We start from the raw sequence: 12,171 nt of genomic DNA, 5'->3' as shown, positions 1-12,171 counted from the left end.
GGCCCGCGCGCTGAGTGGCAGGCAGGCAGCCCCTCTGCGGGCGGGGCGGGGCGGGGTCTCTGCTCTGCCCGTGGGGAGAAGAGGTGTCGTGGGCGCCGCCCGGCGGCTCCGGGGCGCTCCGGCCCTTCCCAGGCACGCCCGGCTCACGAGGACGGCCAGCTCGCGGCCCGACGCGCTCTCCCGCGCCCGCCTCCGTTCTCCATCCCTGCAGCCTCGCCCGCATCCCAGCCGCCCTGCCTCTCCTTTGTCCCTGCTGCCTCGCCTCGCCTCGCCTCGCCGCTGCCCGCGACCGGCCTTGCTGGACCCTCCCCCGGGCCTCGGCGGCCGGGCGCCGCAGGGGCCTGTCCCGCTGGCGCTGCCGGGCAGGATGGGGCTGCCGGGGAGATGAGCGGGGGGCGGCGGCGGTGGGCAGCAGCGCGGTCGGAGCTCACCGCCGCGGCATTCCGCATGGACCTCGAGGCGGCCGGCTGCCGGGGCGATGGGGCAAGTCCTGGGATTCGCCCACTGCAGTAGGTGTCGCCCGGGCCGGGCGGGGGTAAAGGGCCTGGGTCTCCTCCCTCGCTTTCCGTTCCCCCGCCCCGTCACCGAGGCGCCTTCCCCTCCGGCAGAGGCAGCCCGCGGCCCGCCGGGTAGGCCCGCGGAGCGCGACCTGTCCAAGCTGCCTCGCCCCCGGGCCGAGGAGCCGGAGGTGCTTGCAGGGGCTGCGCGGGCCTGAGCGCAGGAGCGGCTTCCGCAGATCCCCTTGCAGCCTGGCGCCCCCCCCCCCCCCGTGCATCGGACTACACCTCCCTTCATCCCCTGTCAGTGGGCTGTGGGGGCTGGGGTGTAATCCAGCGCAGCTGCTCGGACTCTGGGTGGGGACTGGCGGCTGCTTTCCGCCTCGCGGGCAGAGCGGGGCGGCTCGAGCTAAGGGGACAAATCCCCTCCCAGGCCCTTCTCCGGCGAGGCCGGGAAGCGCCGCCGGTGACTTAAGAGTGCCGTCGGTGGGTGTCTGGACGGGAGGGGAGCGGCCCTGCCTGGGTTGTGCGGGCTGCCCAAAGTGGAAGGTCGGCGCCGCTGGGCTGAAGGTTGTCCTACTTTTCCTAGCCTATTGAGACTTACTTTGGAGGAACCATGGCTGGAGCGGGGTACCAGATGAGCAGCGTGGGCAAAGGGGGTTGCCCTAAAACTGGAATGAGAGGGGAGATTTGTGCCCCGCACCTGTCTTTAGGGGAAGGTCTAGAGACAGAGAGATGGAAAGGCTGAGGTGCAGATCTTTAAGAAAGGGTACACTTGGGGCAACGTTGCTCTTCTGTGGCTGTGGAAGCACTATTATGGTATGGATCCCTGGAACTGCTCCCTGGCCACTGCCCCCCCCCCCCGCCTCTGTATGGATCTGTTCTACTTGGGTGCTCTGCTATGTGGGCAGCGGAGGGCACTCAGAGCTGCTGCGGCCCTGGATAGGTTGGTCCTCCTTTGAGCCATTTATGCACTTGGACACCCCCCCTCCCGGACAGAGACCCGTATGGACCTCTGAGGTCAATACCTATTTTCCACACAGCCCTTTTCATGAGGCACAAAAAACAGGATAAAGTAGATAAAATCACCAAACACACAACTAGCAAAATATGTAGATTGGCCTTGTCCAACTTAGTGTTCGAAAAATGTTGGACTACAACCCTCTAATCTCCCAGCCAGAGTAGGTACAATGGATGGTGGTTGGCCTCAGGTTGGATGTATAACTCAGCGAAGGTCAAAGTGTGCTTTGCCAAAAGAGTGATATTCTTTGGCAAATTAGATCTCTGAGAGAATCCTGCTTTCGAAATGTTCTTTGGCCTGGGGAGGCTACTGGTGAGTACCAAGGAAGGAGGAAAATCATAGCGAAGTCCCCCTCCTCATCTCTGGCTGCTTCCAAGCATCTGATTCCCTGACATTTCTGCTGCTAGTGCTGATGGAAGCAGGAGGAACAAGGGTGGAAAGTTGGATCAGATCAGCCACGGTGTAGCTTTTGACGATGCGTTAAGTGTTGTCGATGTGTCCTAGCGCAGTCAGGAGATGCAGCTGGTCCAAACCAGCATGCCGCAGCCAAGCGCTGAACTGTGTAACGGTACTTGCAAGACTTAGTATCTAGTTTTCTGTATCATCCAGGACTTGCTTTGATCTTCAACCTGTTTTGTATCAAACAGAATTACAGTAGATGGCCCTCCTTCTTCTGCCCCTTAGAAGGCCAAGGCTGGCCAAGTGCCGTCCTGTGTGTGATCTTGCAGAAGACCACACTTGGCTGCATGTCCAGAAATGGCTCCTTTCTTGTCTTCCTTTCTTGCAGAAGAGTCTCCTTCTACTGCCTCTACCACACCTGATTCTACGGATGGTGAGTGTCCAAAGTGCATGTGAAGGGATGGGCAAAGGTCCCGGCCTGCGGTTGCCCAAACCTGGTTCTGGCGTTTGTAGCCATGTCACCCAGTGTGGGAAGCAGGAGGCACTGGGTCGCAGGTGGGGAAGACCCCGCTGAGCGAGCTGTTCTTTGGCTCAGGGCATGTGACTGGATTTGCAGACCTAGAGTCGTTCCACGTGCACCCTGCATCCTCTGGCCCAGGGGGAGGACTGGCCATCTTTCCAGATGGAGGTGCTCTTGCCTCCCCAGCGGCAAAAGCTGTTGTTCCTTTCTGTAGGGGCCAACGAGGAGTCTGACTTCCCTGAACTGCAGACAGCGCGGGAGTTTTCGGAGGAGGAGGAAGAGGGCTCCGTGGAATGGGGGACCCCACGGGAGCTGACCTTTTCCTATATCACCATTGCTACCCCCTCCGGCAGCAGCCCCAATTTAGCAGATCAGGGCCATCGGGGCAGACGTGACTCCCAGACCCGCCGGACCCGGGCTTCACTGCCCCGCACGGAGACGTGTGAAACTTTTGTGCCCACGCTGGGGGACAGTTTGGAGAACATTCCCAGCCTCTGCCCGTCTCCAGAAGGAGAGGTGGCCTCATCTTCAGGCAGTGGCCACGAACTAGATGCCTTTCTGTTGGACTGGGATGCCCACGTGGGCTGTGGCAGAGAACTGGATGCAGCCAAAGGTGAGGAACATGCAACTCGGTGTCCTGTGCCCCCATCGCTGGCAGCGGAGGCGGAAGGAGGTAGCAGCACGGCTTGCTCAGGAACAGGTAGGGACGGAGCACCCCAGAAGGGCAGCAGAGGCTGAATTCTGCCCTCACCATCCATCCTTGGCTTTGCCAGAAGAAAGTGAGGCCAGCATCTTCCTGGCTGCTAGCTGTTTGCAAAAGAGGGGAGGGATTTTGTAAATGGTGGAATCCTTGTGGGATTTCTTCTGTTGAAATATCATGGTGGGGTTCAGGGTCATGTATATTTGTGGCAAGACTTGGTCATTTGGGATGTTTGGATTTGTAAGGGAAAATCAATCAAAAATTGTTCAGTGTGTGGAGAGTTGACCTGTGTGTGTTTATTTTTTCAATGTGAAAAGCAAAATTTCTGATTTTTCTGATATGAAGAAGAAGTGCCCAGAGAGTCCCTGTAAAAGCCACAGAGAAACTTCCTGGCTCTTTATTCTGGTTAAATTAATGAGATGGGTTGGCACAGCTTACCCCAATCAGGTGGCTGAGGACAGCGTGTGGGCTCCACCATTCCTTCCGCGCTGTCCGTGAGGGCACCAACCTACATTAGGGAGTCACTCCATGTCTGTAGGTGGTCCCTAGTGGGGGATCAACCCTCAAACTCAGATGCTGGAAATGCAGAGCAGCGGATCCTAATGTATGAGCTATAGAAATGCCAGGGAATTTCTCATTCTGAAAAATAAATAACCCTCTGCACAGTTGTGATCAGGTGCTCAGGGTAAGATCAGACTGCCAGCCAGGAGGGAACCAGGAACTGCAGCCAGGCTGGGAAGGACAAATGGGGAGCTGGTCGCAATTGCAGATCTTTGTGGCCAGGGCAGAAGAATGGCTGTGACTTTGCATTTGCCTGGTTTTAAACTCTGCTCCAGATAATGCCAGAGAGGACCTCTCTCTGCCTGCTGCCTTAGTGTCCCAATCTGAAGCAGGCACCTCCTGCGGTGCTGACACTCCCCAAGACCGAGCACTGACCTCAGCAGAGTTCTGCCAACCACCCCCACCTGAGGAAGAGGAACAGGAAGAGGGACCAGGCCAGGAACCCCATTCTGAGCAGCTTCACGTTGAACCAGACCAGTCTGAGCACATTCTGGAGAGGAACGGCATAGGTGAGCAAGCTGGGTGTGGGAGAAGTGGCATTTAGAATCCGCCAGGCTAACGACCGCTGCCCTCCCTGGATGTGTGGGACGTATCGGGGCTCTGCTCATTAGCAGGCCCAGGAGCAATGCTGGCCCCAGCCTTCGCTGGGGGAGCATGCTGACAGGTGGTCAGGCCTTGCTCCGTCTGCCCAACCAGCCCTCTCCCCAGCCGTCTTCCAGGCATGTCAGACTACAACACCGGCAGATTGGCAGAGGACGATGGGAGAAGTAGTCCAGCTCATCTAACAGGGCCAGGAGGGGGAAGGCAGGCCTGCTTGTGGGAGGGGTTGTGCTCCTCCTCTGCTCCCCCGGAGACGCCAGGGACTTGATCTGAAGCCTTCTGCACACAGAGGATGAGCTCGGCCGCACAGCCAGAACGCCTTCTCCGAGGAGGGAGCACGGAGGCAGAGCTACGTAGAAGCCTCCCACTGGCATATTTCCCCCGTCGTCGAGGATTCCTGGCTATAGTTGTCCTGCTGCGGGGGCCGTGGGCTGGCCGTGTGCTTCTGCTGGCCCTAGTAGGGCTGTTTCTCCCAGGAAAGGTCCTTATTCACGGCCTCTGGCAAGCGGCCTGGATCAGAATTGCTGCCGAGTCAAGTCAGCGGGTATAAATAGCTGTGGTGCTGAGCCGAGCAGAATTGGAGCCGGCCGAGCCTTCCGCTTGCCTGCCCCTGCCTCCCCAGCCAGGCCAAGGACACCCGGCTTCTCTTGCAGGAGCCGTGGCCTGCACAGGCTGAAGAGCCCCCCGCCCCCCAGCACAAGAGGTGGTTTCAGGAAGGAGCTGAGAGGAGCCTCTCTGTCCAGGGGTCAGTGTCCCCTCCAGGGCTCAGGGTGGGCTGGGCGGGATTTTTGAAAAGAAATCCACGTTCTGACTCGCCAGTGCCACTGCCTCAATGCAGTCTTAGCCTGCCCGGAGCCCTCCAAACGCTCTGGATTGCAGCGGGAGCCGCACTGGCCGGGCTCGACTGCAGCTGTAGTCCGAGGCTTCCTCAACGGCTTTGGTTCAGAGGCCGCGCACGAGCTAACATTTTCCTGGGCCAGAGAACTTGCAGCATTACAGCAGGGTCTGCTCGCATGGTGCACGCGTGCAGCTCTGCCTCAGGTAAAGGGCAAGACACCAACTCCAGTGTTATCCTTGCCCAAAGAAGGGGTGGGTGGGAACGAAGGCACCTGCCCTCTCAAATAAGGGTAGGGGGGCTGCTGAAAAGGAATTCTGTAGAGCACCTTCTGGCTCCTTCTTGAAATTGTGACTCCACAAAGACCATCTCACTGGCATCTGGAAAAGAGTGAGCGTTGTTTTCCAAGTTTCAAGTCCTCAAGGCTGTGTTTCAGAGCATAGTAGCACATGTTCTCAAAACCCTGGAGATGATGAAAGAAATTACATGACCCATCATATATGGAAAAAGCCACTCTGGAAAGCAGTCATGCACAGCTGGAATGTGAGCACCAAGGAGCAGCCCCCAAATCGCACGCCTGGCACTGAGTCAGTTGCACATGCAGACGATTGATTGTGTTATAGAATCTCTGCTTCGGCTCTTGATGCCTGGCACCCTTGATCCAAGCACCTTATCTCTGATGGGAGAGATGCTAGCGGTGCTTTTTCAGCAACCATGAAGAAAGGGCATTCTGCACATGCTCAGGGGAATCCTCTGAATTATGTTTAAGTGGACAGAAACTGACACCTTGAAGTAGTCAATAGGCAATATGGACGTAAGGAGAATGGAATATAGTGCACTTTCCAGACTCTACAGAAGAATCTGCAAAGCGAGGGAAGAATCTAGTAGCACCTCTGCAGACTTTCAAAAGGGTGGGGGCCTTATAAGGGTGTGCCTTATATTATTATTTATAATAATAAATCGTAGTCTTTTAAGGTAGACTAACGAGGCTCTCCTCCAACAATGTCAAACTTGGGAGTTTCGCTGAGGTCTGCATCTGAAAAAGGCATTTCTGACATTAAGGAAAAAAGGCAAGGAAGAGCCGCCGAGTCCGTCTGCCAGCCCTTTGAAAGATGCCTGTTTCACAGACCTTCCGGGGCTCTCTGCGTGGAGTCCCAGGGGAGCTGTTGAAAATGGTGTTGGGCTCCACTTCCAGCCTGATCCTGCTCTTCTGGGTCTGAGATCCAGGAATCCTGACCTGATCCTGAGTTGGACAGAGGCCCTGAGGCCCTCAAACCCACCCCCCTGCTCAGCCTGCCCGGCCTCACCCAGGCAAGGGGGCCTCCCGCTTCCTTGGGTCACCAGCTCTTACCGTGAGCATTGAGCCAGAATCGGTAGCTTAAAGCTCCTGAGCCCCAGCGTGTCTTGACTCTTGTTCCTCCACCTTCCTACCTTCTTTGGAACGCCATCCCGCAGCGGCTGGCTCCCGGGCCTGCTGATGGTGGGGCAGCCCCTCCCTTCAAGGCTGTGAGCATGCAAAGCTGCCTCTGTCCACCAGGCAGGCAGGGGAATCTGGATGGGAGAAGGCAGCTGGGATTCGTCAGCTATAAATAGCACCCCCCCACCTGCGCTTCCTCATCCCCCTCCCCTAACCAGGCACCCCCTCCAGCCCAGGACTGGTGCTCAGAGAGGTCTCCGCAGAGCGGCAAGGAGCCTCGGAGCTGCAAGAAAAGGGGATCACCATGGCGAGCACAGGTGGGCCCCCCCTTAGGATTATGCCCTGTGAGCATTGCTAGGGAGGGCTGGGGAGTGGGGAGGGGAGGATCTTGGCTAACCCATGGGGCCAGGGCTGCAGAGCAGCTTGAGGTGGGTGACCCAGCTTAGGGTTTAGCCGAGGGGGGACCAGCTTGAAAGGGAGGAAGCATTTGGGGGAAGAGAGGTGAGGCGGCACCACGTGGATTTGGGAGCAGGACGTGAGTCTTGCAGTGCACAGATGCCGGAAACCCCCAAACTGCCACGGCTGGGCCTGTTTCAGACCTCCACCCTCCCCCAGGATCCTCCATGCCTCCCTAGATTCCTTAAGCGGCTGGACTGCATTTGGGCCTGTCAGTTAAGGGGACGGGGGGGGGGAGCTTTGCAACAGCTACCAGCGGCTCTTGGCCTCTCGCCATCCCCGCCTCCTCCACCCCTGATGGGTGGGGTCCCTTTGCGCCATGTTTGCGGAGCAGGAAAGCCTGGGACCAGCTTCAGAGCGATACCAACTTCCCTCTCGGGACAGAAGTGGAGATGCCAACCAAATGCCCACCTCCCACTTCTTAGCCAGCTTGAGCTGCCTCTCCAAGCAGTTGCACCCAGTGCAGAACGCTTACCATCGGCAGCCGTGCATGGCAGGAGGGAGTGGCTGTGGGGCGAGGAGTGCTTGGCATCTCCCTCTTAGGAAATTGGCAGTAGGTTTTAGTGCTTGGCAGGGGGAAGGAGGGTCCCCCAAGCAGACTTTTTGCAACCAGATAGCTCCACTTGCGTGGTTTGGTTGGGTTGGAGGGGAGACACCGCTGGGAGACAAGAATTGCCCCCCCCCACCATCCTGGAACGGGAGGGGGGTAAGCAGAACTGGCATCTTTCAGGGGAAACCGAGTGTCTTGGACCACAAATGGACATTTTGTGACTAGAAGCATGGGCATTTAAGGGGCAGGAAGCCCAAACAGAAATGGCGGCCTTGTCCTATTTATCACGGTCCCATTGTGCCTGTTTTTAGGTGGAGCACATTTGGCTAAACGTTCAACATGGGCAGGTGGGGTAGGGGGGTGCAGGCTTGGCATTCAGGCCTCCCTCCATTTTCAGTACACACACAGTTCTGAGTTCAGACCGACCATTTCTTCTTGTGTGAAACCAAGTTTCGCGCCTGGGTGATGTGATGTCACAGAATGTTCAGGCTCGAAGGAAAAAAGTCAGGTGCGAAGAAGTCTGCAAGTTCTGCTAGTAAAAAAAGCCCCAAAGCCTCACACAGTGACAAAAGGATGGGATACATTTCCAAGGAGAGCAGTTCCTGGGGAAGTTCAGACGTTTTTAAAAATCTGAAATGTCACTGCACCCAGGTCCTAGTTCTAGAGGATCTAAGCTGAGTTCTGTGGGTCTGGAGGCGAAGGGTGTGCATTAATTTGGGGGAAGAAGGCATTTGTGTGGCAGATTCATCACTGTGCCGAATCTGAGATGATAAGTCCCGGTGGCGTCAATGTCTTTGTGTGGTCATGAGGACTAGGGTCATGGATGTTTTCTTCTGTCTGCCTTGAAAGCGAATTCTGTACCAGCCCAGAATTATTCTACCCAGGGAGTAACGTAGGTTTTCTTTGTCTGGCTTCGATGCCTCTCTTGCAGTGGCCGACCTGGTGTATTGGCGGGACACCCGCAGATCCGCGTTGGTTTTCACAGCCCTGATGGTGGCCCTGCTGTGTTTGCTCCACTTCAGCATCGTCAGCGTGGCCTCCTACCTCTCCTTGGCCGCCCTCAGCATCACCATCGCTCTCAGAGGCTACAGCAAAGCGCTCCAGCTCATTCGCCGGGGAGATGGCCACCATCCCTTCCAGTGAGTAAGCCGGCTGCCCGGGGCGCTTTGCGGGGCTTGGGGACGACAGGACGGCTGGGGGGAACAGTCTGCCAGCGGGATTCTTCTTGCCCAGCATCGTGGCCTTGCTGCCCTATGGGAGCTCCCACTGGAGGGCACAATCAGAGCAGCCCCTTCTGCCACCAGTGATGCTGCCCCCCTTCCCAGGAGGTCTGGGGTGCAAGTGGGACGGGCTGGTCTCCCGGGCTCTCTGGCTGCCATGGACCCCCGTCCTGAAGGGGGAAGCTGAGGCAGCTGGGCACGGCTTTGCCTTTCCCTCCTCACCCCCCCAACTCCCTGCCAGGGCCCAGCTGGATGCTGACTTTGGGCTGTCAAAAGAACAGCTGGAGCGACTGACCGAGCGGGTCGTGCATCATGTCACTTCGGGCACAAAGACCCTGCAGCGCCTTTTCCTGGTGGATGACATGGTGGAATCTCTCAAGGTAAGCCCCTTGCCCTGGCCTCGCGAACCGAGCCGACTCCTGAACGCCAGTCTCGGCTGAGTATCGTGACGAGAGCCCCCTGGAGCCCCAACCTCCTCCAGAACTTTGTTTGCAGACCACAAAGATGTAATCTTGCTGGATCAGGCCAAGCTAATCTGGGGATCCAACATCCAGCTGGACCCCCAGGATGGTTCTTCTATTAAGATCTTTTTGCGTTATAGGCCACCTTTCTAGATGCTGTCTGTGGCATTCCCTCCTCCAGATTTTCCCCCAACAACCCCGCAAGGTAGATTGGGCTGTTTAATGGTAACTGCCCCAAAGTCACCTGGGGAAACATCTGGCAGGAGAACCTCGTGAGGGGAGCTGGGGAGTTGGGAGTTGAAGTCCACACGTCTTAAAGTTGCCAAGGTTGAAAAACGCTGTAATAAAAGGTTGCAGAGATGCAGGCAAAGTCCATTCCTGTTGCCACAAATGCTTTGCTGGGCTCGGAGTCAGCAAGGAAGTGCCAAAGAGCCTGACTGTGCCAGGACTGTGTCCCATGGCTTGCTCTTGCCCCCAGCATGTCTCCTCCTGAGGGGGGCGCAGGCTGGGCTCCAAACTTGCCAGACCCCTGGCAGGATGGGCCCTCCGTCTTTCCTCCCTGGGGTCCCAGCCCTCTCTGACTCAAACTGCATTCAAGGAGAACGGAGGCAAAGCGAGGCTGGGGGGGTGCCCCCCTCACCTCCTCCTCCTCCTCCTCGTCTATCTGTTTCAGTTTGCTTTCTTGTTCTACGTCCTCACCTACGTGGGAGCTGTTTTCAACGGGCTGACGTTGCTTATACTTGGTAAGGCGTGGGTCTGGGAGGGAAAAGCCTTTCAGGCGGGGGTGGGATCCTGCAGGCATAAGAGGCTCACCCCCTCCTTTTCTTCTGCAGGTGTAATAAGTGCATTTACCTTCCCTCTGCTGTACAGGCAGCATCAGGTGTGTATCTGGGCTTTGGGGGAGGAGGGAAGAGCTGAAATTCATGACTGGCATTAAAAAGGGGGCTGGAGCCTAATCTGTTCCTGCTGCCCTGCATTTTGGCATATCAGCATTCAAGGAAAGAAGTGGGTGGAAAGCCAATGGAATAGTCCATCGTGGTTGGATGTGGCACCCCACACCGGAGCCGTACCTTTTCTCTCCAATGCGAGAGCTGGAAAATGGATGTTTTCTTGCTTCTGGAAAAAGGCCCTCCGCACACTCACTTTTGTAACCCTCTCCCTGAATGAGTGACTTAAAAAGTAGGAAGCTGTGGGACTGGACGTAGCTTCTGGCTTGATGGACCACCTGGGAGATGGGATGGGCGGTACGAGGGCAAAGAGCAGCGCAACGTTTGCCTTCATTTTTCGTCAAGGAAAGAAGGCCAGGCCAGCAAGAGCGACGCAGCCGCTAAAAAGGCGAATAGAGTCTTAAGCTGCATTAATAGAAGGCACAAAAATGAACTGCCCCAAACCTTTCTCTGCTCAGGGCCTGAGTCTGAGTGTCGGGTTTTCGGGAGCACATGAGTAAGAAGCGCTTGGGGGCAGAGCAACAGCTAGGTACCTGTTCTTATTCTGGGGGGGCTCATCCCTGTTTCTCCTCCTCCCTCCTTTCAGGCACAGATTGACCAGTATGTAGGGCTGGTGAGGAATCAGTTGAGTAACCTCAGAGCAAAGTAAGTCCAGGAGTGCCGAAACTTTTTCCTGTTTGCTCCTCTTCCTCCAGCAGAATAGAATGGGGCGAGTGGGGGGGATAAGCCATTTCATTGCCCGCTTGGGCTGCATTCTTTCGTTTATTGGTGAAAGAAATTTCATTTCCCTCTTGGATGCAGCACGCCAGCCCACAGAATGCTTCTCAAAGCATTGTTTGTTTTTTTGCTGTTATTTGTTGGGAGAAAGGACACTGGAATGTAATTTAGAAATAAAACATTTTAAAAATAGCAGTGATTGACCCAAAAGGGTCTAACACATATTAATAGGTTACTCAACTAAACAATGTGGCCTGTTCTACCAATTAATGCTTGAATTGAAGGTAGACTTGACAAGAAATTTCAGAAAGCAAATTCTTTCTCTGTCTTGCTCAGTTTCTCTCTTTTTCCCCAGGATGCTGGCCAAACTGCCAACGGCAAAAGCAAAAGCAGAATGAGGGACATTGCTTCTCTTCCCTGCGCACACAGATGCCAACGCACACACCTGCTTTGTCCCTTTTCTTCCCCAGCCATTGCAATAGTGACCCTTCCTATCCAAATGTACCACCCCTCCCATTCTCCTTGGCCTGGATGGGGTAGGCAGCTGCTGCCTTTCATACAGCTCCCCTCTGCCCTGGGGCGTCTGAGAAATTGGAGAACCCTTGTGGGGGGGGCGGGGGGCAAAAGGGACACGGTCCCTTGGCATCTCAGCCCTGCGGTCTGCACAGGCCGCTTGGTGTGGGATGATGGTGGCTGAGCGACGCGTCTCTGGAGCTGCTTCTGACCCTCCTTGCAGCAAGTGGCTGGGGGGGTGGTCTTGAGAGAGCTCCTGCCCCAGGCCCACATCCAAGGACTTGTCAACCAAAAGCCTAGGGGCTGGTAGCCCATGGTCCCTCCGTGTCCCGGCAAGCTCCTGCCTGCCTGCCTGCCTGCCTGCCTGCCGTGTTCGTCCCGGGTTCTGAGCTGACACTGGCCAACCTGGAGCAACCTGCTTTCCTCCTGAGGGGGAGCCCCTCGAGGTGGGACAGGACCACCTCATCCCCTCTGCCCCCTTTCTGTGGGATGTTGTAGCTGTCACTCCCTGCCCCTAATCATGTGCCTGGCTGCGGCTTGGCTAATCAGGTGGTGGGTTTCGTGCAGCCAGTTCTTTAACTTTGCCTGAATATTTACACTTTAATAAAAACAGTTGTGGGAAAAAAAAATATGCATGACGTTTGGTCTCCTGAGTCTTCACTCGTGGACACGTTGCATGCGGGGGGAGGGGGAATGTGTCCCCTCACCAAAATTCCTTTTACGCTCCTCCTCCACACCAAGTAATAAACTCTAGTTT

At 56.4% G+C, this 12,171-nt stretch overlaps 1 protein-coding gene across 3 annotated transcripts; it reads left to right on the top strand.

The window, feature by feature from the left end:
- Positions 1-341: 341 nt before the first annotated feature.
- Positions 342-12,043, top strand: RTN2 (reticulon 2). 3 transcript variants are annotated; one of them, XM_088139698.1, is made up of 10 exons: positions 342-509; positions 2,306-2,350; positions 2,652-3,137; positions 4,013-4,207; positions 8,488-8,695; positions 9,018-9,156; positions 9,911-9,980; positions 10,071-10,117; positions 10,771-10,829; positions 11,257-12,043. In XM_088139698.1, the coding sequence occupies exons 1-10, from the start codon at positions 479-481 to the stop codon at positions 11,297-11,299; spliced, it is 1,323 nt and encodes a 440-aa protein (XP_087995824.1). In that variant the 5' UTR covers positions 342-478; the 3' UTR covers positions 11,300-12,043. The 3 variants fall into 3 exon arrangements, with proteins under 3 accessions (XP_087995824.1, XP_087995823.1, XP_025024075.2); XM_088139697.1 differs by having other exon boundaries at positions 3,974-4,207; XM_025168307.2 differs by lacking the exons at positions 342-509; positions 2,306-2,350; positions 2,652-3,137; positions 4,013-4,207 and adding an exon at positions 6,716-6,867.
- Positions 12,044-12,171: the final 128 nt, after the last annotated feature.

This window comes from Python bivittatus, unplaced genomic scaffold, assembly GCF_059951505.1.
Source record: "Python bivittatus isolate LINGU-HERP-01145 unplaced genomic scaffold, Pbiv_v1 ctg000310_np1212, whole genome shotgun sequence".
NCBI lineage: Eukaryota > Metazoa > Chordata > Lepidosauria > Squamata > Pythonidae > Python > Python bivittatus.
The sequence above is the reverse complement of the archived record's forward strand: the minus strand, read 5'-3'. Positions and strand labels throughout refer to the sequence as shown.